This window comes from Mesocricetus auratus, unplaced genomic scaffold, assembly GCF_017639785.1.
Source record: "Mesocricetus auratus isolate SY011 unplaced genomic scaffold, BCM_Maur_2.0 Super-Scaffold_100025, whole genome shotgun sequence".
NCBI classification, from domain to species: Eukaryota; Metazoa; Chordata; class Mammalia; order Rodentia; family Cricetidae; genus Mesocricetus; species Mesocricetus auratus.
In genome coordinates, this window is record NW_024429206.1 from 27,811,391 (window position 1) to 27,836,009 (window position 24,619).

Sequence of the window (24,619 nt, forward strand, 5' to 3'; positions counted from 1 at the left end):
AGACACCCACAGCTAAGCACTGAGCCCTATTCCTGGAATCCAGTTGTGGAGAGGGAGGAGGGATGAGCAAAGGAGCCAAGACCATACTGGAGAAACCAGCAGAAATAGTTGACCTGACCTACTAAGAACACTGAGACACTAGTTGTAAAGATAGGGAACCAGCATTGGACCGAACGAAGCCCTCTGAATGTGGGTACCAGCTAGGAGGCCAGAGCAGTCCATGGGACCTCTAACAGTGGAGCCAGTGTCTATCCCTAGATCACAAATGGACTACGGAGCCCATGCCCTGTGGAGGATACTATTGCAGCCCAGATACATGAAAGAGGGCCTAGGCCCTCCCCCAAATGATGTGAAGGACTTTGATGATCCCTATGGAGAGCTTCACTATCCTTGGGGAGTGGGGGGCATGGGAAGAAGGGAGGGCAAGGAAATGGGGTGATTGATGTGTAAAACAAGATTGTTTCTAAAATAAATAAAGGAGTGACTTTAGCCTTTCTTGGCTGCAGGGTGGATCTGTCTCTAAGGACTGAATCCCTTTCCCTTCACCTAGGGCTTCTTTTGCTCTTTTCCAGTTTACACCTTATCAAGTTGATTTCCATGTCCTCAAACCAACCTGACTAACCTTCCAAAGGGACCGACCATGCCAAATGCAAGTTCAGGAGGTACTGCAGTTGCCTGGGTTACCCCCAACCAAGTCTTGCATAGGCCTTGTATCCTTGGGGAACTCTCAGGTGACAAGAGAAACAAAAGTATCTACTAAACAAAAGATGGATTAGGGCTAAGTGCCACTCTGGAGCCAGACCAGGTGTAGTCCAGCCCGGTGGCTCCCACTGTCTCTGTCTCCCTCCGTCTTTCTGAGAGCCCCACTCTAACAGGGGCTTCATCCCCACCACCCTAGCACCTGCTTGTTCCAGTAGAAAGTGTCCTGTCGGGCTGTGGCACTTCAGTTTGCCCTGCCTCCCCACTAACCGCTCTGCGGTTTGCATGCTAGTATAACAAACTCGAAATATGGGTGCTGCTCCCAATAACTCGATCTTTCTCAGCCTATTGCAACTAGAAACAGACTCCCCATTCCTTCCCCACGTCTTATGCCGAAAGCAGGTACTATACTAGAGCCTCCGGGGAGAAATGTGAAAGTTAGGTCTTCCCTTTGCTCCCTCAGGGTGTGTGTGTGGGGGTGGGGGGATGACACTCGACTGGGCACACCTTCCTGCCGGCTCACTGTGTGCCAGGAGTCTTCCCACACAGAAGTGCATATGTGAATAAAAAGCCTGTTTTTCCACCTGAATTCTGCCTCAGCATCTATGGAACTCAGACAGGTGGACCTCCGCACCTACGGTCAATGCTGCTGTGTGGCTCTTCTAACTCTATTTGACAGCATGTACATACGTCAGGTGACAGTTTTCAAGGGAATTGCAAACGCGGTGAATCAGCTCCTTTACGACGGTGTGAGATACCTGGCTTTTTATTTATAATGCAACAAACGTCTAGGCTGAATGGATCTATTCGTGGGGCAACTGAAGGGCTACAGGACTCTGACCGTGGGGCTAGTCTTTGTGGTTTTGGTAAGTACTTCCTTGTCCCCTACTGTCTTCATTACTGCTTGTCTATGTAGGTATTGGGCAAAGGCTTTGAGATTGGAGAGTGGACTGACGGAAGCTCTCATTCGTCCTCCGTCCACCCCTGAGGGACGTCTGGGAGCATCAACTGCAGGGGGACAACATCTTTCTAAGAAGGACTGTGAGCAGTCCATCAGGGAATATAAACTCAGAAGTTTTTCGGGGACATCTCTAAGGAGAAAGAATACGAGCGAGTATGTGGACTCTTTCTGGGAAGAAAAGAGCAAATGTTTGCTTCCCTTAGACAGGGCAGCACCAGCAGGCAGAAGAACAATTCTACCTAAGTCCGGCTTGCTGGACAAGTGGGTTTATTGGATTTACTTAAGGAGCACAAGTTACCCCCAACCATGCCAGCAAATCGGCTGCACAGACAACTTCCCTGCAGCTGTATGAATGGAGTTCTCCCTGCCATTAGCTTTCACCTGCTACAAACTCCAGCACCTCCCGACACCACGGGAAGCTGGAGCAGAATTGCAGACACCTGGAAAAGGTTTGGGGTGGGGGTCTAAGTCCTACTCAAATACTCCTTCCACAAGGACAGTCTACAGACTGACTGGCCCTTGTCGGGGCCCGTGCCTGCCATTTCAGCGGGTCTGATGAGGACGGTAATGGCTGTGTTCCACATCAGCAACTCAGTTCTCAGTTCTCTCAACTTCAGAAGATGTTGTTCTCTCTGCCCTAGTTTAGGAGAAAGAAACCTTTTGGTGTCTGGTTCTGCTTTTAGCCTGGAGGGAAAAAAGTCAGGGAATAGAAAGTCTTATGTGCACACACACACACACACTCACACACACACACACATGCACTCACACACACACACACATACACACACACACACTCACCTACTTTCTCTTATAAATATACACACTCTCTCTCACAACACACACACTCTCACAACACACATGCACAAATACACACTGTCTCTCACAACTCACACATATACACAAACACTCTCACACACACAGGACTTGGGGGGCTGAAGGAGTCAGTGAGAATGGGGGAGATAGACAATAATGGGGTGAATATGATCCATAGGTATTTATGCATGCATGAAAGTCACACGGTGAATAAGAAAGAAATTAAAACTCTCCCTGGAGCAAAAGCAAAAGAGTTAGGATGACCCTGTGTTTCTCCCTTGAAGTTGTGTTTGAGAAAAAGCCAGGACTGTTTGTGAAATCAGCCTTTGCACACACAGAAAGGAGTGAAGCTGTGACACACGGTTAATGTCCAAGGAGACCAAAGACACAGGCAAGCCAGAGATGGTGACTTGCCTCGAGGAGTCCAGCGTCTGGGAGGCAGAGAAAGGAATCACGTGTTGGAGGCTGAGCTATGGAGCAAACTCCAGGCCAAGTCCTGTGTGTCACCAAAACACCCAAAGGCGGGGGAGGGGGATGAGAACATAAAAGTAACCACCAGAGAGCACTCAGGAGGCTCTTCTCTCCCTGGATCTACAGGCTGATAGTGAACACTGTGGGGAGAGGAAGAGAGTTCCCTCAGAGTGGAGGCGCTGGCAAGTTGTCTATGCGCTTCTAAGTCACCTCAATTAAACTAATGAGGGCACATACAGCTACACACACACACACACACACACACACACACACACACACACACACACACACACACACACACAGAGTAGAAGGAAGGTAATCGGGACTGGAGAGATGGCCTGCGGTCAAGAGCACTGGCTGCTCTTCCAGAGGTCCCGAGTTTAAATCCCAGCAGCTACTCGCTGGCTCACAACCAACTGTAATGAGATTTGGGCCCTGTTCTAGCCTGCAGGCATACATGCAAGCAGAAAGCTGTATACATAATAAGTAAATATTTTTTTAAAAGAGGGCAATGGAAGGCTAGAGGGAGCTCAGGATTTGAAATGCTTGCATTTCATCCAGACAGCACACATTTGAGAGGCGCACATTTCCCGCAACTCGAGTTGCAATAGATCTGACACCCAATTCTGACCTCCACAGGCACTTTCACACGCAAGTCCTAGACACACATACACAGAAATGAAAACAAATCTTAACAGAACAACTAGAGGATTGGGCACACTCACTCACGCCTTTAATCCCAGTTCTTGGAAGAAAAGGCAAGTTTGAGACCAGGCTGGTCTGGAAAAAATGAGTTCCACAGTAGGCAATGTTACATAGACTTTTCTAAAGATAAAATAAATAAATAAATAAAAAACAGAACAAAAACCTTAGGACCGGTGAGGTGGCTCCGGCGGAGGTGTTTGCTGCCAAGCCTGACAACCTAAGTTCAGTCTCTTGAGACCCACAAGGTGTGAGGAGGGAGCCGACTCCAAACATGTCCTCTTGTAGGTGGAGTTTTTTGTTGGGACCCTGATCAGCTCTGTTCTGTTAGCTGCTTCCCAAATAACCACCCAGAGATTTAGTGTTAATTATAAATGTTGGGCCGGTAGCTCAGGCCTAATGTTATGGTGAAAATGTCCCAGGCCCTGACATCCATACATCCAGAGCTTCTGGGATATAACGCTGGAAGCTCCGCCCAAGCCCCGCCCATGGCACAGGGTATTTAAACTGCCTCCCAGAAACCAGACTGGTGGTTTTTCCCTTCTTCCTTTCAGGTCTCCTCTCTCTGGAACTGGATGGCTGTTGGGTAAAGCCTTCCTGCAAGCCTGGTTCCAGAGCGGCATCAGTCCCAAATGAACACACAGGAGGCTATATTAATTATGAAGCTGTTGGCCATTTGTTTGGTTTCTTACTGGCTATCTCTGACTTAAGTATTTACTCCATAATTGTTAATCTAAGTATATCTCTTACTAGAGAAAAGTTCCGAACTTCTTACCCCTATGGCAGCTACATGATGACTGTGTTTCTCCTCCTCAGAGTCCTCTTCAACTCCTAGTCCCACCTATCTTGCTTCCCTATTGGCCAACAGTGCTTATTCAACAACCAATAAGAGACAGATTTCAGAATGACATCTTCCATCAGATGGCCAGAATTTCTGGATCCCCAGAAATTCAGCTAACAGTATCACGCCAGTCATGAGTGGTTTCTTTCAAATAAAGGTCATGGTGACTCAAATGGGCTTATGCATGACAAACAGAATGACATACACAGGTAGGATCAACAGATGCTACTTGGTCAAGTGGAATACCTCCTTCCGGGAAGAAAATATGGCGCCCACAACACACTGGCACATTCCTCTTTCTTTATTCACAGGTGATCTGTCTCATGATGGCTTGGCTGGAGCCCATCAAGAGTTGGCTCCCACCACCCCATCCTGCCTCTAAATGTGTCTCTGAGACCATCGACTGGGACCTTCTCCCTCAAGAACTGACCAACCTGACCAGCCTTCTTTACTGGCCTCCAACTGGTGGAGACAGGGATGACTTTTTGGCGACTACCAGCCCCCAAACCTCCACGTACACCTTGAAGGGTCCTGCTCAGGCCAGCTATACTCTGGGAAGTAACCTAGAGGCCATCCTTGTGGCTAGGGATCACCAGGGTAGGCCCAAGACTCATGGTGGAGACCTGTTTCGGGCGAAGCTCCTGGGCCCAGAGTTGAGAGCAGGAGTCCCAGGGGAGGTGACGGATCTGGAGAACGGCACCTACCTCCTGTCCTTCCCCCTGCTCTGGGCCGGGTGGGCCCAGGTGCAGGTGAGGCTGATCCACTCGAGTGAGGCAGTCGGGGTCCTGCAGAGGGTCTGGAGAGAAAGACGGGCCACCGTTGACTTCAGAGGGTATTTCCGAGGAAGGGACGGCACTCGAGAGACTGTTATCTGCAACGTGGACCCTCAGTCAACTGGAGCCAAGGGGCCCACCTGCCGGTACAGAGACGTGGTCTCCGGGGAGGTCTGGTTCTGTGCTCAGCCCTCTGCTCTGCCCTGCAACGCTTTAGTAGGTCACTCGAGTGGGAGTTACCTGAAGGTGACCACACCGCGTGATGAAGACCTGCTGGCTGGGTGAGAAACCCCAATACTGATGTGTCCCCGTCCCAAGTGCGAAACCCCAATACTGATGTGTCCCCGTCCCAAGTGCGAAACCCCAATACTGATGTGTCCCCGTCCCAAGTGAGGAACCCCAATACTGATGTGTCCCCGTCCAAGTGAAAAACCCCAATACTGATGTGTCCCCGTCCCAAGCACGAAACCCCAATACTGATGTGTCCCCGTCCAAGTGAGAAACCCCAATACTGATGTGTCCCCGTCCAAGTGAGAAACCCCAATACTGATGTGTCCCCGTCCCAAGCACGAAACCCCAATACTGATGTGTCCCATTCCAAGTGAGGAACCCCAATACTGATGTGTCCCCGTCCCAAGTGAGGAACCCCAATACTGATGTGTCCCCGTCCCAAGTGAAAAACCCCGAATACTGATGTGTCCCCGTCCCAAGTGAGAAACCCCGAATACTGATGTGTCCCCGTCCCAAGTGCGTGCTTGCTCTCTCCCTCTCTCTCTCCTTCTCCCTCCCTCTCTCTCTCTCTCTCTCCCTCTCTCTCTCTCTCTCTCCTTCTCCCTCCCTCCCTCTCTCTCTCTCTCTCTCTCTCTCTCACACACACACACAGACACACACTCATGTGTGTACATATGAGGGGCAGTTCACGTATGTGTCGTAAGCTCGTGTGGGCATCAGAAGACACTTGAGGCCGTCACTTCTCTCCTTCCACCATAAGGGGGCGTTTATCAACCCCAGCTCATCACGCTTGGCAGCAAGAACCTTTACCTGTTGAGGCTTCATCATCACCATCATCACCATCATCTCTTTATGTAGAGATTGTTGCAGCCCAGACTGCACTCAAATTGCTTGTGTGGTAGAGGATGACCTTGTAATGGAGGCAGAAAACTCACGAGCCAAGGGTATCCTTGGCTGCTTAGTGATACAAGTCCAGCCAGGGATGGACTTGTATCAGGTTAAACCCGGTGCCAAAATAGCAAGAGGTAGGGGTGGGGCTGGCCTGTATTCCCGAGTGACTTAAAGTTTCTTTAACAACAGTAAAACATTGTATCGTTCTTTCTAGACTCTAGTGAGAGGGAAACCGTGTTTTCCTCCTCCACTTCCTGTGGAGCTCCGTTTATTACAGAGAGAACCACGTGACCCTTTTGTTATCTTGACTATGAGTGAATGATACCATTGCTCTCTTCCGAGTCTATTCCTCCTACTACAATCGCCCTGTCAGTGCTCACTGTGTTGTAGTGAGCTGGAATTAGGCAGAGAGATTCCCTGGTCAACCTCCCTCAAAGTTCACACTCGGTGTTTCTTCAGGCGTGTGACTGACCAGACACTCCCTTCAGGCATATCTCCAATCCTGGTGACACCAGCAGCCACAGGAAACCTGGGTGATCTGGGTGAGTGAGGCTGGAAAATCAGGGTGGGAGAGGTTGTCAGCTGAGAGGGGTTGTGGGCCTTTATGCTGTGGGGTGTGTGTGTGTGTGTGTGTGTGTGTTAGGTATGTGCCTGTGTGTATCTGTGTATGTTTGTGGTGTGTTTCTTGGTGTGTATGTGGTGCAGGGGTGTGTGTTTGCATGTATGTGTGTGTATCTGTGTGTTTGCGTGTGTGTATCTGTGTGTTTGTTGTCTGTTTGTGCGTATGTGAGTATGTGTGTGTGTGTGTGTGTGTGTGTGTGTGTGTGTGGTATATGGGTGGGTGGGGTTCACTCTCCCCTGCAGAAGTGTATGAGGTCAGGCTGAGGTCAGAATTTGCACCAGTTTCTCTCTGTTTCGATGTATTTGACTTTAAGATGTGCTACGGTTCACTTACTTGTGTGCATCTGTAGTGCCAGGATTTGAACTCAGGCCGTGAGGCTTGGGAGCAGGTGCCTTTGCCTGCTGAGCCATCTCGCTGGAGGTCTGTTGTTTTCTTTTTTGCAAGTTTTTTCAGTATCCTGTTAATCAGCAGTAATCAGAGGGAATTATGGGGCTCTGCCAGCCCAAGGGAGGCTCGAGCTAATTCTGCTTTCAGGCCACACCCAGAAAGCCAGCAGCCAGGCAGGAGCCAGGTCGGTGCACAAAGCATTGCTCATAGAGGCCCAGTGCAGCGTTTGCACAGTGACGCCTCCCTCAAAGAAGTAAGGGACTCCTGGATCCATCGTATGCCCAACCTAAAGGCCAGACTGAAGGGGAAGCGAGGAAGATCTGTAGGGTCCTCCCTGCAGCTCACAGAGCTCCACATGAAAACACCACAGATGCGTGCACGCACACACACACACACATACTCATACATACACACACACACATACACACACGCACACACACACACATACACACACACACATACACACACACGCACGCACACACACACATACACACACACATACATACACACACACACATACACACACACACACACACACTCATTTTTTGAGACAAAGTCTCTCACTGAGCTTGCAGTTTCAGCAGTCTGACTGGTAGCTAGGCCCCTGGGATCCGCCACCGCCACCTCTCCAGGGGGCTCAGGCATTCCATGGCCAGCGTTTACACTGTACACTGTCAAACTTAGGCCCTCGCCCTCGCCCATGCTCCTACATCATCTGCGGAGCCATCTCCCCAGCCCTTAGATGGGTTGTATTCTGGGACTTTAACCTCGTTCCTGCCAGGGAAGTGGAGTACAGTAGTTAGTACTAGGGCTGTAACAGCAAAGTTATGGGTTCAAGTGCTATCCCTGTCTATCATAAAACTTTTTATAAACCCACTCAATAGGCTGCAGATAAGACTTTATGGTAGAGTACGTGCCTGGCTTGGGAAAGGCACAGGATGCTTTGATAAGAAAGAAAAAAATACTTTATTGAGGCTAAAATAAACACAGCAATAAGTATGTAATGTAGACTCTGTCTTGAATCTACAAGTGTAAACTCTTGAAGCCACCTCCACAATCTGTGGTAGACATCTCCATCACCTCCTTGAAGACAAACGTTTAAGCTTAAGGATGTCCGGGGTGATGAATACCATAGCAAAACACTGGAGAGATGACTCCAAGGTTAAGAACTCTGGTTACTCTTCCAGAAGACCTGAGTGTAGTGCCCAGCTTCATGTTGGGCACCCGCAACTGTCTGTGATGTCAGACTGTGTGAATTCAATGTCCTTTTCTGCTCCAGCTGGCACTGGCACACAGACGACACACACACATGCACAAAAATTAAAAAAGGACACTGAGGGCAGACCCAGCTTCTACTGGGCAGTGTGGGGTACACCTGCTAGTTTGGCACTGGAAATCGGAGGATCGGAAGTTCAAGTGTGGCCTCACCTAACATTGACTTAGAATCAGACCCAGGTCTGCACTCCCAAGCTGGGGCACCTCCGTTTCCTGTTTCCTTCCCCTCCTTGCCAGCAGCAGCTCCCCCCCCCCCTGCACCTCACTTTGGGTACCTTCTCTCTACTTTGAAGGGGCTTTGGGGACTTGGGCTTTATCTTTGGAGGAGCAGGATGAACAGTTGGCCCTGTGGGTCGCTTCAGTGCTCACCCTGCACCTTGACTTGCCTTTTGGCTCTCCTTCACCATTCTTGACGTGTAGTGGAGTCAATGGGGGCTAAGCACTGAACTCAGGAACAGTCAGGCCGCGGCCGCCGTACCAGTGGGCTCATTACCATTTCTTCCTCACACTGCTTCCAGCTGTTAGTTTTGAGCGGATTTCTGTAGGCGCTCTGATGAGCTCATGTTGTTTGGTTGTTTTAGATAGGGTCTCGCAATGAGCTCTAGCTGGCCTGGAGCATGGTGTGTGTGAAAGACAGGCACTGAACTCACAGATTTCCATCCTCCTCTGCCATTTGAGGGCTGGTATTACAGGCGTGTGCCAGCATACCTGCTGCTTTTCTTTTGAAGCAGAGTGTTGGGTAATGCAGGTTGGCCTTGAACTGCTATGTAGCCAAGAATGAACTTGAAACGTATTTAACTGAAAACAAATTATTTTACATTGTGTGTGTGTGTGTGTGTGTGTAGAGAGAGAGAGAGAGAGAGAGAGAGAGAGAGAGAGAGAGAGAGCACACAACCATACATGGCAGAGCAAAGATGTGGAAGTCAGAGGGCAACTTGCAGAAGCCATGGAACCATGTGGGTTCCAGGGTCAAACTCAGGCCATCAAGCTTGGTGATGAAGACATCTTGATGGCCTTTTTACATTACTTATCTGTCTATGGTTATGTGTGTGTGTGTGTGTGTGTGTGTGTGTGTGTGTGTGTGTGTGTGGTGCTCATGCGCCACGATGAGTGTGTGTGATGTCAGAGGAAAGCTCTGCGGAGTTGGTTCTCACCTTCCACCTTTGTGAGGTCCTGAGAACCTCAGCGGGTCCAGGCTTGCACAGCAAATGCCTTTACCCACTGAGCCATCTTGTGGGCACAATCTCACATTTCTGACCTTTGCCTTCACCTCCTGAGTTACAGGCCAGAAGCTGAGAGAACTGGTTTATTCAGTGATGAGACTCGAGCCTAGAGCACCAAGCATATTAGGTAAGCATCCCACACACATGGTGCCACTTATGTTCTTTTTGCTTGTTAGTTTGTTTGTTTTGAGACAGTGCCTCACTACATAGCCTTGGCTGGTCTAGAACTTGCTATGTAGACCAGGGTGGCCTTGACTTCATAGACATCTGCCTCTGCCTCCCAAAGACATGAGTAATCTTGCCTGGCCCATTATCCTTGTTTTTATTTTTTTTGTTTTTTGTTTTGTTTTTTATGAGACAGGGTTTCTCTGTATTGTTTTGGAGGCTGTCGGTCCAGCCCAGCCTCGAACTCACAGAGATCTGCCTGCCTCTGCCTCCCGAGTGCTGGGATTAAAGGCGTTCGCCACGAATGCCCGGCATTATCCTTGTTTTTGATCAGGGTAAATCACTAACATTCTAGGATCTCAGTGTCCCCACCTATAAGTGGAGACATAAACAATGCTACATCCTGAGTGGGGAGACACACACCTATGGTCCCAGCACTCTAGAGGTCAAGGCAGGGGGATTAGGAAGCCAAGGCCATTATCAACTACATTGGAAGTTTAAAGTAATCACGAGCTACATATGACTGTTTCAAACACTCACGTGTGTACTCACACACACACACACACACACACACACACGAACTTCACAGGCACAGTGCATTCATATGCTACATATAAAGTATGAAGAAGCATGTCTGACTGGATCATTGGCATGGCTCAGTGTGCAAAGAGGCTTGCTGCTAAGGCTGACGACCTGAGTTCAAACCTCGGGGCACACACATGCCAGGGAAGAGCTCATTCCCAAAAGCTGCCTCTGACTGCCGCCTGTGTGCTGTGGCATTTGCCCACCCACACGCAAACAAACAAATGCAAAAATTAATTTACAAAAGAATATAAAGAAGGCCGGGTATTTTATAAAATGTTCATGTTTTTTCTAATTCAGTGTGCTCTGTTTTTCTCTGTCCTATAGCCTTGCCCTCAAGGCCCCCGTGCCGCCCTGGCCACCTGTCTCCAAAACCCTCTGGCTTCTACCACCAAGACAGATGGCACTCCACATTCTGCTCCAGCCGCTCCTTCCCCACTGTGGGCAGCATCCTGAACTGCCTGGCTGGCCGCATCGTCTACATGATGGGGGACTCCACACTTCGGCAGTGGTGGGAGTATTTGCGAGACACGGTGCCCTGTGAGTGACCATTAGAGCAGAGGAGGGGGTGTGAGCATTCATGATGGAAAAGCCAGGCAAGGCAGCACTTGCGTTGGAGGAGACTCCCATGTTTAGCAGAAAGGTAGGGCAGGATGCCTGGCCTTCCTGAAAGGCAAGTGAGTGAAGGAGTGAGGTGTTTTGCTTTGTTTTTTTCTATGTAGTCCTGGTTGACCCAGAACTCACTGTAGTTATCAGGCTAGCTTCAAACTCACAAAGTCCACCTGCCTGGGCATCCTGAGTGCTAGAATTAAAGGCATACACCACCAAGCCCGGCTAGGAGTGAGTTTTAAAACTCTCTCTCCCTCCCTCTCCCTCTCTCCCTCTCTCCCTCTCTCTCTCTCTCTCTCTCTCTCTCTCTCTCTCTCTCTCTCTCTTCTCTCTCTCTCTGTCTCTTTCTCTCTCTCTCTCTGTGTCTGTCTCTCTGTGTGTGTCTCTCTGTCTCTCTGTCTCTCTGTCTCTCTGTCTCTCTGTGTGTGTGTGTGTGTGTGTGTGTGTGTGTGTGTGTGTGTGTGTGTGTGTGTGGAGGTGGTCTCATGTAACTCAGGCTGGCCTGGAACTCCATATGTAGCCAAGGATGACCTTGAAGTTCTGATCCTCCTCTCTCCACTTCCCAGGAGAAGAAATCCCAGAAATACGCTACTACACCCAGTTCATGTAATGCTTGGATGTTTCAGATATAACGTGGGAACAGCGTGCTTGGCAAACTTCCTACTAACCAAGCTACTTCCTCAGCCTGCAAGAGTAACATTATTACCAGGGAGTTGCCGTCCTCATTTAGTTAACCAGAGACCATGAAAATAGCTAAAGGACAGGGCGATAAACCTAAAAACAATGCAATGTTTGATGATACCAAAAGAGTCATCACTGAATTTCTGGATAAAATCTTCAGCCTGCTCTTGTGTATGTGTGCATGTGAGTGTGTGTGTGTAGGTACATGTGTGTATGTTCACATTGTATGTACACATGTGTTTGTGTGCGTGGGGAAGACAGAAAATGATTTCTGCTGTCGTTCTCAGATGCAGTCCACTGTGTTTTATTTTATTATCGCCATTGTGTGTGCGTCTGTAGTAAGGGTGTGCACCTCCTCCCATCCTCATCTGCTCTTGAAGCTGGGGAGGCGGGCACCTGGCTCGGATTGGGCAAGTTTGTTCTTTCTTAGATGAGCGCCAGGTTCCTTCCTGGTGAATGTTGTTTCAGCCACGATGCAACTTCATTCCACGGTTTCCATCTCAAAATAAAAGGAAACCTCTATTGAAGACACAAGGGTGTGCAGGGTTCTGCATGTGCCGTGGAACATGTGTGGAGGTCAGAAAACAGCTTTCAGAAGTCCATTCTCTCCTTCCAGGGATGGAGCTCAGGTGGTCAGGGTCGAAGGGCAGGCACTGTCACCTAATGAGTCATCTCACCAGCCCTACTACGCTGGGCAAGCATTCTGTGCGCTGAGCCACATCCCCTGACGTCATTGTGACCGTGGTAAAATACTGAACGTTGTAGGATCTCAGCATCCCATCTATAAGTGGAGATATAAATACATCTTCAACCTGAGTGTGGCAGTGCACAGTATAGTCCTAGCAATCTAGAGATGGAGGCAAGAACATTAGGAATTCAAGGGCATTCTCAGCTACAAAGAAGGTTAAGGCTAGATGAGACTTTGTCTTAACTGCTTGTGGGCTCATGCCCCCCCCTTAATAACGGAAGTGTTATTTTTAAGTATGTTTTTATTTAAATTAGAAACATGCATGCTTCAAATGTCAATCCTAGCTCCCCCCTTCTCCCTCCACCAGCTCCACGCCCACCCCCACCCCCAGCCCAATCCCCACAGCATTCCCCAGGGAGGGTGAGGCCCTCCTTGGGAGGATCTCCAGACTCTGTCATTGCATCCAGGGCAGGACCTAGGTCCTTGCCCATGTGTCCAGGCTGAGAGAGCATCCCTCCATGTGGAATGGGCTCCCAAAGTTCATTTTTATGCCATGGTGAACACTAATCTACTACCCAAGGCCCCAGAGATTTCTGAGGCCTCCTCACTGACACTACATTCATGGGCCCTTTTGGCCTCTCAGCCATCAGTCTGGGGTTCAAGAACTCCCCCTTGTCCAGTCAGCTGTCTTTGTGGGTTTCACCAGCACGATCTTGACCACCTTGCTCATCACTCCTCCATCTGTTACTGAGTTCCAGGGGGGGTCAGTTCAGTGTTTAGCTGTGGGTATCTGTCTCTGCTTCCATCAGTCACTGGATGAAGGTTCTAGGATGTCACATAAGGTAGTCATCAACCTTATCATCAGGGAGGGGCTATTAGTGTAGTCTCTCCGCTATGACTTAGTTTTCCAGTTGGTGTTATCCTTGTACGTCTCTGGAAATCTCCCTAGTGTCAGATCTCTCCTCAAAGCCATAATGATTCCATTTATTATGGTATCTATCATCCTGGTCTCCTCTATTCTTACACTGACTCAGCCTTCCTGCTCCCCCATGTCTTCTTCTCCCCTACTCTTATCCCCCTCTCTTTTGCCTGGCTCCCTATCCCCTCCCCCGATGTTCCCAATCTGCTCGGGAGATCTTGCCTATTTCCACTTCTCTGGGGTATAATGCATATCTCTTGGGAACCTCCCTGTTTCCCAGACTCACTGGCCCTGGGATTGTAGGCTGACACTCCCCTGATCCATGTCTAAAATCCATATATGAGTGAGTACATACCATGTTTGTCTTGTTGTGACTGGGTTACCTCACTCAGGATGGTTTCTTTTAGTGCCATCCATTTGCCTGCAAATTTCAAGATTCCGTTGTTTTTTTCTGCTGAGTTTTTTTCTCCATTATGTAAACATACTACATTTTCTCTATCCACTCTTCAGTTTTGGGGCATCTAGGTTGCTTCCAGGATCTAGCTATTACAAATAATGCTGCTATGAACATAGTGGAACAGACATCCTTGTTGTATGAATGGGCATCTTTTGGGTATATGCCTAAAAGTGGAAATGCTGGGTCTTGTGGTAGACTCAGACCCATTTTCCTGAGGAATCTCCATACTGATTTCCAAAGTGGCTGTACAAGTTGGCACTCCCACCAGCAATGGATGAGTGTTCCCCTTTCTCCACATCCTCTTCATCATAAGCTGTCATTGGTGTTTTTGATTTTAGATATTCTGACAGGAGTAAGATGATATCACAGGGTTGTTTTGATTTGCTTTCCCTAATGGCTAAGGATGTTGAGCACTTTCTCAAGTATCTCTCAGGCATTTTTAGTCTCCTCTATTGAGAATTCTCTATTTAGTTCAGTTCCCCACTTTTTAATTGGATCCTTTGGTGTTTTGGAGATTTGCTTCTTGAGTTCTTTGTAAATTTTGGAGATCAACCCTCTGTCAGATGTGGGGTTAATGAATATCTTTTCCCAATCTGTGGGTTGCCTTTTTGTCTTGCTGACTGTGTCCTTTGCCTTACAGAAGCTTCTCAGTTTCAGGAGGTCCCATTTATTAATTGTTGATCTCAGTGTTTGTACTACTGGTGTTATGTTCAGGAAGCGTTCTCCTGTACCAATTCGTTCGAGGGTACCTCCCACTTTCTCTTCTAAGTGTTTCGGTGTGGCTGGATTTATGATGAGGTCTTTGATCCACTGGACTTAAGTTTTGTGAATGGTAATAGACATGGATCTATCTGCAGTCTTCTACATGCCAATACCCAGTTATGCCAGCATCATTTGTTGAAGATGCTATCTTTTTTCCATTGTATAATTTTAGCTTCGTTGTCAAAAATCAGCTGTTCATAGGTTTGTGAATTAATCTCAGAGTGTTCAATTCGATTCCACTGGTTTACCTGTCTATTTTTGTGCTAATACCAAGCTATTTTCAGGACTACAGCTCTATAATAGAGCTTGAAGTCAGGGATGGTGATGCCTCCAGCTGTTGCTTTGTTGAGCAGGGTTGTCTTGGCTATCCTGGGTCTTTTATTTTGTCATATGAAGTTGAGAATTGTTCTTTCAAGGTCTGTGAAGAATTGTGCTGAGATTTTGATGGGGATTGCATTGAGTCTGTAAATTGCTTTTGGCAGGATTGCCATTTTTACTACATTGATCCTACCTATCCAAGAGCATGGGAGATCTTTCCATTTTCTGGCATCTTCTTTAATTTCTTTCTTTAAAGACTCAAAGTTCTTGCGATACAGGTCTTTCACTTGTTTGGTTAGTGTTACCCAAGGTATTTTATCTTGTGCGTGGCAATTGTAAAGGGTGATGTTTCTCTGATTTCTTTCTCAGCCCTCTTATCTTCTATATATAGTATGGCTACTGATTTTCTTGAGTTGATCTTGTATCCTGACACTTCGCTGAAGGTGTTAATCAGATGCAAGAGTTCCCTGGTAGAGTTCTTTGGGTCACTTATGTAAACTGTCATATCATATGCAAATGGTGAAAGTTTTACCTCAGCCTTTCCAATTTGCATCCCCTTGATCTCCTTTTGTTTTCTTATTGCTCTAGCTAGAACTTCAAGTACAATATTGAGGAGGTATGGGGAGAGTGGACAGCCTTGGCTTGTCCCTGATTTTAGCAGAATCGCCTTGAGTTTCTGTCCATTTAGTTTGATGTTAGCTGTTGGTTTGCTGTATATAGCTTTTATCATGTTTAGGTATGTTCCTGTTATCCCAGATCTCTCCAAGACCTTCACCATGAAAGGGTGTTAGATTTTGTCAAAGGCTTTTTCAGCATCCATCTAGTGAGATGATCATGTGATTTTTGTTTTTCAGCTTGTTTATATGCTGGATTACATTGATGGATTTTCATATGTTGAACCATCCCTGCATCCCTGGGATGAAACCTACTTGATCATGGTGAATGATTGTTTTGATGTGTTCTTGGGTCCGATTTGCCAGTATTTTATTGAGTATTTTTGCATCAATGTTCATGAAGGATATTGGTCTGAAGTTCTCTTTCTTAGTTGTGTCTTTGTGTGCCTTGGGTATCAAGGTTATTGAAGCCTCGTAAAAAGATTTTGGCAAAAACCCTTCTGCTTCTATTACATGGAATACTTTGAGGAGAATTGGTATAAGCTGTTCTTTGAACTTCTGGTAAAATTCTGCATTGAAACCATCTGGCCCTGGGCTTTTTTTTTTTTTTTTGGTTGGGAGACTTTTGATGACTGCTTCTATTTCCTTAGGTGTTATAAGTCTATTTAAATTGCTTAAATGGAAGCCGTCCATTTCCTTTAAATTTTCAAATTTTGTGGAGTACAGGTTTTCAAAGTATGACCTGATGATTCTCTGAATTTCCTCAGAGTCCGTTGTTATGTGCTCCTTTTCATTTCTGATTTTGTTAATTTGCGTGTTCATATTCTGCCATTTGGTAAGTTAGGATAAAGGTTTGTCTATCTTGTTGATTTTCTCAAAGAACCAACTCTTTTTTTTTTTTTTTGGTTTTTTGAGACAGGGTTTCTCTGTGGCTTTGGAGGCTGTCCTGGAACTCACTTTGTAGACCAGGCTGGCCTCGAACTCACAGAGGTCCGCCTGCCTCTGCCTCCCAAGTGCTGGGATTAAAGGTGTGCACCACCAACGCCCGGCGAACCAACTCTTTGTTACATTGATTCTTTGTATTGCTTTCCTAGTTTCTGCTTTATTGATTTCAGGCCTCAATTTGATGATTTCCTGGCATCCACTCCTCCTGGGTGAGTTTGCTTCTTTGCTGTGCTGCTAATTCTCTAGTGTGACTATTCTCCAGTTTCTTCATGTGGGCACTTAGTGCTATGAACTTTCCTCGTAGCACTGCTTTCAAAGTGTCCCATAGGTTTGGATGTGCATGTCTTCATTCTCATTGAATTCTAGGAAGTCTTTAATTTCTTTTTTATCTCTTCTTTGACCCAGGCATGGTGCAATTGTGCATTATTCAATTTCCATGAGTTTGTAGGGTTCCTGCAGTTTGTGGTGTTGTTGAACTCTAACTTTAAAGCATGGTGGTCTGATATGATGCATGGAGTTATTCCAACTTTTTTGTACCTGTTGAGGTTTGCTATGTTGCCAAGTATGTGATCAATTTTTGAGAAGGTTCCATGTGGTACTGAGAAGAAGGTGTATTCTTTTGTGTTTGGATGGAATGTTCTATAGATGTCTGTCAAACCCAACTGGGTCATAACCTCTATTAGTTCCTTTGTTTTATTGTTAAGTTTCTGTCTTATAGTCCTGTCTAGTGGTGACAATGGGGTGTTGAAGTCTCCCACTATTAGTGTGTGAGGTTTTATGTGTGGTTTGAGTTTTAGTAATGTTTCTTTTACGAATGTGGATGCCTTTGTATTTGGGGCATAGATGTTGAGAATCGAGACTTCATCTTGGTGGATTTTTCCTGTGATGAATATGAAATGACCTCCTTCATCTCTTTTGATTGATTTCAGTTTAAAGTCTAGTTTGTTAGATATTAGGATTGCTACCCCTGCTTGTTTCTTGGGGCCATTTGATTGGAAAATCTTTTCCCAACCCTTAACTCTGAGGTAATGTCTGCCTTTGAGGCTGAGGTGTGTTTCTTGTATGCAGCAGAAGGATGGGTTCTCTCTTCGAATCCATTCTGTCAGCCTGTGCCTTTTTATGGGCAAATTAAGACCATTAATATTGAGGGATATTAATGACCTTTGATTGCTCATTCTCATTTGTTTTGGAATGGTTGTTCTTGGTGGAATTGTATGTGGATTTCCACCCCTTTTCTCTTTTGGGTATTGGTAAAGTGGGATTATCTATTTCCTATGTTTTTCTGGTTGTAGTTAACTTCTTCGGACTGGAGTTTTCCTTCCAGAACTTTCTGTAGGGCTGGGTTAGTGGATATGTATTGTTCAAATCTGGTTTTGTTGTGGAATATCTTGTTTTCTCCATCTGTAGTGATTGAAAGCTTTGCTGAGTATAGCAGTCTGGGCTGGCATCCGTGGTCTCTAAGTGTTGATAGTAGATCTATCCAGGACCTTCTGGCTTTCAGAGTTTCCATGGAGAAGCCAGGTGTAATTCTTATAGGATTGCCTTTATATGTTATTTGACCTTTTTCCTTAGCTGCTCTAAGTATTCTTTTTTTTATTTGTATTCTTGGGGTCTTGATTATTATGTGGTGAGGGGACATTTTTGTGATCTACTCTATTTGGTGTTCTGTAGGCTTCTTGTACCTTCATTGGCATGTCTTTCTTTAGGTTGGGAAAGTTTTCTATGATTTTGTTGAATATGTTTTCTGCCCCTTTGAGGTGGTTTTCTTCATGTTTCTCTATACCTACTATTCTTAGGTTTGGTCTTTTCACGGTGTCCCATATTTCCTGGATATTTTGTGTTAGGGATTTGTTGGACTTAAGATTTTCTTTGGTCCATGAATCTATTTCTCCTAGTGTGTCTTCAGCACCTGAGATTCTCTCTTCCATCTCTTGTATTCTGTTGGTTATGCTTGCATCTGTAGTACCTGACCATTTGCCCAGTTTTTTGATTTCCTGCATTCCTTCAGACTGTGTTTTTTTATTGTCTCCATGTCAGCTTTCAACCCTTGCACTGTTTGAATTGTTTCTTGTAATTTTTGCTTCGTGTTTTCTTCCCTTTCTTCCATTTGTTGGAATTTTTGGTTTGTTTTTTCTTCTATTTCTTGCATTTTTGGTTTGTTTTTCTTCTATTTCTTGCATTTTTTGGTTAGTTTTTTCTTCCATTTCTTTACGGGATTTTCTCACATCCTCTTTGAGGGCCTCTATCATTTTCATGAAGGTGTTTTTAAGGTCATTCCCTTCTGCTTCATCTGCATTGTGGTGTTCAGGTCTTACTGGTGTAGAATCTCTAGACTCTGGTAGTGTCATATTTGTTTTTCTGTTGCTGAGTGTGTTCTTATATTGCCTTTTCCCCATCACTTCTTCCAGTGGGTGTAGAAAGAGTCTCTTCCTCTCCTGGTGGGTAGGCGAACAGCGTTCCCTTTCGGTGGGAGCAAGGAAATCCAATACTTTCTGGCCTATGCTCTCTGCCCTCTGCCCTGGGTTTGGGCGGAAGTGTACCAGCTCGCTTTGTCGTCTATGGGGTGGGGGTCATCCTGGCTGCTGTTCCCAAGCCAGGGGATGCAAAGAGGGTGAGCAGGAGGAAATCGGGTCTAAGATGGGGAGCCAGTGCTCTGTCCCTTGTGTGGGCAGAAGTATACCAGCTCTCTCTACAGGCTCCTGGTTGCTTGGTCGTCTATGGGGGTGGGGAGTTGACCTGGCTGCAGTCCCCAAGCCAGGGGATCCGAGAGAGGGCGAGCCCTCTCCAGAAGTGTTATTTTTAAAACAAGGTCTCTTATTAGCTTAGAACTTTCCAAATGGCTAGGCTGGATGTCCATCAAGCTCCAAGAATCCTATCTGTATCTCACCAGCTCTAGAATTACAACCTCAAGATTCTTTTAAAAAGGGGAGTCTGGGGCTCAGACTCAGGTCTTCATACTTGTACAGCAAGTCTCCACCACTAGGCAACACCCCAGTGTGTCACTAGGGTTTATAGGCAGGTGCTCTACCACTGAGTCAGCCTTCCCCCAGTGCCTCATGGGAGATTCTAGACAGGAGCTCTATCACTGAGCCAGTCCCTAGCCACACCCATGGTGGTTGAGGACTTGCCTCTGATGGCCCAGGGAAGGACTAAGGGAGTTGTATCTCAGTTGTAGAGAACTTGTCTAGTACCTGAGAGGCCCTGGGCTCCCCGGCCCTGTGGAGGAAAAGAAGGAAGAAGTAGCATGATCACGAACACAGGATGATTTAAAATAGTCATATACAGGGACTAGAGAGGTAGCTCAATGGCTAAGAGCACTGGCTGCTCTTCTAGAGGATCCAGGTTCAATTCCCAGCACCCACGGCAGCTCACAGCTGTCTGCAGCTGCGTATTCATGGTTCTGACACCCTCATGCAGACATACATGCAGGCAAAATACCAGTAAACACTAAAATAAGAATAAATTATATATTTGTTTAAAAAAGGTCAAATACAGTGGCTTACAACTGCCTATAACTCAAGCACCAAGAAACCTGATGCCCTCTTGTGGCCTCTTCTGGCACCTGCACTCTGTGTGTGTGTGTGTGTGTGTGTGTGTGTGTGTGTGTGTATGTGTGTGTATGTGTATGTGTGTGTATGTGTGTGTATGTGTGTATATGTTTGTGTGTGTGTGTACAATCATGAACTGTGCATGGGGGGTGTGTATGTGTATGTGTATGTGTGTGTGGACAATCATGAACTGTGTGTGTGTGAGGTCAGAGGACAATGTGTAAGAGCTCATTCTCTCCTCCCATCCTATGAATCTTAGATGTTCAAACTCGAGTCATGGGGACAGACAACCAGCGCCCTTTCCGCCTGAGTCTTGCTGCGGATCCCCTATGTTAATTCCTTCTTTCTCCTCCTTCTACAGCCCTGAAGCCAGTTGATCTTCATGTCCAATATCAGGTAGGCCCCCCTGATGATTGTGGACACAACTCGGGGTGCAGTACTGCACTGGAGGGCCCACAGCTGGCCCCTGCGCTCTCGTCACACCCCAGTGGCCTCCCTGCACTCTGTGGCCAGAGAACTGCATGGCCTGGCTGGGGGACCCTACACCGTGGTGGTCCTGGGTATGGGAGCCCATTTTACCACTTTCCCTCCATCCGTCTTTGCTCGAAGACTGGCAGGGATTCGGGAAGCCGTGAAAGCCCTGCTGGACCGCGAGCCCAGTACTCTGGTGGTCATCAAACTGGCCAATACTGGCTACAAGTCCGTGTATGGCAGTGACTGGCTCACGCTCCAGGTGAACAGGCTCCTCCGAGCTGCCTTTGTTGGTCTCCCAGTGGCCTTTGTGGATGCTTGGGAAATGACCTCCAGCCTGGCTGTGCCAGACAACATCCACCCAAACAAGCTTATTGTCCGCAACGAAGTGGACTTATTTCTGTCCTTCATCTGTCCCACCTGAGGGACCTGAGGCTGGATGGATGGAGAGCCTGAGTGTGGCCATCGAAAAGATGAACACCAAGTGGAAAACTGCAGTTACCCTGGCTTACCCACAGTGACACATGGTCACCAAGGTTATACATTGCTCTGTGTGCCTCACAGATGAATCTAATCTTATATAAACGAGGTGATGTTTTACATACTGTCTTCCTTTTGAAAGTAAGAGGTGGTGAACCTAGAGCTAGGCTGGCAGTCAGGTAGAGTCACTGATCTTTTTGTCTCTGTCCAACACAGCACAGGGGTTATAGCATAAATTCACATCAGTATTTTTATGAGGTGCTGGGCTTCACACTCAGACTTTCCTGTTTGTGCCCTTACCTACTGAACGGTCTCCCAAGTCATACATTTTTAAAGACAAGTCTTAAACCTCAAACCCTTGCTCTAGCTATGCAAACACCCTATCTCCTACCAGCATATGCTTTGTTTTTAATTTTGGAATTTTTTTATTATAATAAAATTTCGCATTTGTGAGCAACAATGCAAATCCCTTGTACCTGTAACTTCTCCTGATGATAACAGTTTGCAGAACTGACTGTTCTGAGCAGTCACAGTCAGGATGGGAATGTGAGAAAAATCTAAGAGTCTTGCCCAGATGTTGCTGCATTTAGTGTATTCATTTGTGCTTTCGTTCCTTTGTTGTTGTTTTTTTGTTTTTTATTTTTGTGGTCCTGGGCATGGATTTCAGGGCCTGTGCATGTTAGGCACTGTTCTACCATTGAGCCACACCCTAGCCCTTCACTGGGATTTCTAGGCAGATGGTCTACCACTGAGTCACACCCCAGCCCCTCACTAGGGGATTCTAGGCAGGGGCTCTACCACTGAACCACACCCCAGCCCCTCACTGGGGAATTCTAGGCAGGGGCTCTACCACTGAGCCACACCCCAGCCCTCACTGGGGAATTCTAGGCAGGGGCTCTACCACTGAGCCACACCCCAGCCCTCACTGGGGGATTCTAGGCAAGGGCTCTACCACTGAGCCACACCTCAGCCCCTCACTGGAGTATAACGGTGTGTGATACACAGGAGCCGCATCAAGGCAGGGTTATAGTGCTAGTGACTCTCCAGAAAGAACTCGGGACCACATTAGGAAGAAATAAGTGAAACCAAACATCTCATTTAACTTTAATTAAGATTTCAAATAAGGGGCTGGAGAGATGGCTCAGGAATTTAGAGAATTGGCTATTCTCCAGAGGACTCAGGTTCAATTCCCAGCACCCACATGGAGGTTCACAAGTGGCTATAACTTCAGTTCCAGAGGATCCAACACCCTCATACAGACATACATGCAAGCAAAACATCACAAAAAATAAAATTAAGTCAACAACAAAAAGATTTAAGTTAGTTGTCCTTTAATTATATTCTCAAAGTCAGGATTTCCAAACACAGTCATGTCAGTGGTTAGAGTCTCAATGTACAAAGTTAGGAAGACAGGCAAACCCACACAGAAGATAAAATGAAAACATTCCCTGGACCCGGGTGTAGCTCCACTGTGAACACTATGTGTGTAAGAAAAGAGAATGATCCATTTCCAAAGGAGCCCTGAGCTAGCCTAGGCTCAAACAGCAATAAACAGACACACAAGGACCCTGCTAGCATCTACTGGTCTAACTGTTCCTCAACAAGCTGAGAGTTAGAGGAGAAAAGGGAAAGCATTGGAGCTGGGGAGATGACTGCGTGGTTTAGAGCACTGGCTGCTCTTTCAGAGAATCCAGGTTTGATTCCCAGCAACTGTCACGTCTGCAGCGTGGCCTGTGTCCGAGAACGTGCGGAGGGTGTCGGGTATTGAAAACACAGAGACTCGTTCAATGATATAAAGAGAACTTTAAACAGGCTCCAAAAAGGTTCAAGAAAAACTTCCTAAGAAAAGCTCCCACCAGAGAAACTTCTGCTCTCTCCTCTCCCTTGGCTGGTTCTGCTCTGACACCAGAGGTGGATGTGTGTGGGTTTTTGAAGGTGCGGTTAGTCTTTGGACAAGATCGAGGTCAGGGCGGTTTCTGTGGGAAGGCCTTTCCCAGGAACTTATTGTATCATTTTTAGTAAACATGTTTTTACTAAACATTGTCTTACAGCTGCCTACTCCCAGGCAGAAGGGGAAGTGGCCAGGAACTTATTGTATCGTTTTTAGTAAACATGTTTTTACTAAACATTGTCTTACAGCTGCCTACTCCCAGGCAGAAGGGGAAGTGGGTCTCTGCTCAAGGTCTGGTGTTCCCACAATTCACCCCTTTTTTCAAATGAGGCACTCCTGGCTTAGGTCAAGTAGGGTCACCCTCCCTTTCCCGTCTTTGGGGGACCTTGAACCCCTGTTTTAGGTGGGAGGGGTCTTCCCCACAGGTTGCCCGTCATCGGAGATACCCCAACCTTAAATCATCTGTAACCAACCTTCATGGCTATCGGGATTGCCATGGGCTAAGCTAAGCAATACTTGGTTACGGATCTCTTGCCTCTGGAACAAGGCACGTTTGAGCTCGGCATAAAGCCAGAATGCCTACCGCCACTGCCACCATTTCCAGGACCCCCATTGACATAGCGCCTCTCCATCACCATACCCATCACCAGATCTGGGCCATAACATTCTACCAGCCTTCGTCTGTTACAAGGGTAACCCGCATGTGATTTACATTTACAATTTGATAAAGTTTCCAATCGTTTTAAGATCTGCTCAGGAAAGCATTTAGAAAGTGCACTTGCACAGATACATTGGGCACAATCATTAATGTTACACATGTAGCATTATGAAAAATATGAACAATAGTTGTCACATTAGGACAAGTTGCATTTCTCCAGAAAAATACACTGGCCTAATCGTGATTCCAGAAACAGGAACCATCAAGTCTGATATTTCAAGTGACCATGTCCTGTTCAAATACTGAAAAGAGGCTTTTGCCACTCATCATAGTCCATACCAATGTCCAAATGCTTTAAATGGGTCCTTTTTTCTCTGTTGGCTTCGCAATGAAAACTCATGGGTCTGGAAGGTTGATGCAGCAGGTCTGTTGAGAAACTGGAAATCTTGAACCGACTGTTTTCTTTCTTTCTTGGGCTGTAGATTCGATGACATCAATGGTCAGGAACATTGATTTAGGAGATCTCACTCAAACTGGCTTAGGTAGGCTCCCATGGTCTCAGGTCCAGTTTTTCTCTGCTCCATGCATCTCACTAAATGGTCTGACAGTTGCCGAAGCTTTATTCTTTTCCTGCAAGAAAACACAAACATGCCCTCGACCCCAAATTAGGGTCTTCTCCACTGTCTAGTGTATGGATGTCTCCATTTGACCTGAGCAATGGTTGCTCAAGTTCCATCATGCCAGAATCTGTCTGAAGCTCACTGGCATTCACATTATAACATTTTTAAATGAGGAGTGTATTATTTGATGAGTCATGTGGGGACTGGGGACATTATTCCCCCTTTTTTTATTTTCTAAAAAAAAAAAGTTTTTTTTTTGAACTGCTGAAGCTGGACCATAACAGTAGAAGGATTTGTCTACCCTCCTTGGTTGACTATCTAG

The 24,619-nt window shown here is 46.7% G+C and overlaps 1 protein-coding gene across 1 annotated transcript; it reads left to right on the forward strand.

Moving 5' to 3' along the window:
* Nucleotides 1-1,496: 1,496 nt before the first annotated feature.
* On the forward strand, nucleotides 1,497-21,585 carry LOC121134055 (NXPE family member 3-like). Its single transcript, XM_040731639.1, is given in 7 exon segments — nucleotides 1,497-1,565; nucleotides 4,799-5,541; nucleotides 6,842-6,924; nucleotides 9,951-10,016; nucleotides 10,964-11,176; nucleotides 20,539-20,579; nucleotides 20,581-21,585. Coding segments are annotated over 7 exon segments (1,707 nt in total). The 3' UTR covers nucleotides 21,073-21,585.
* The last annotated feature ends 3,034 nt before the right edge of the window (nucleotides 21,586-24,619 follow it).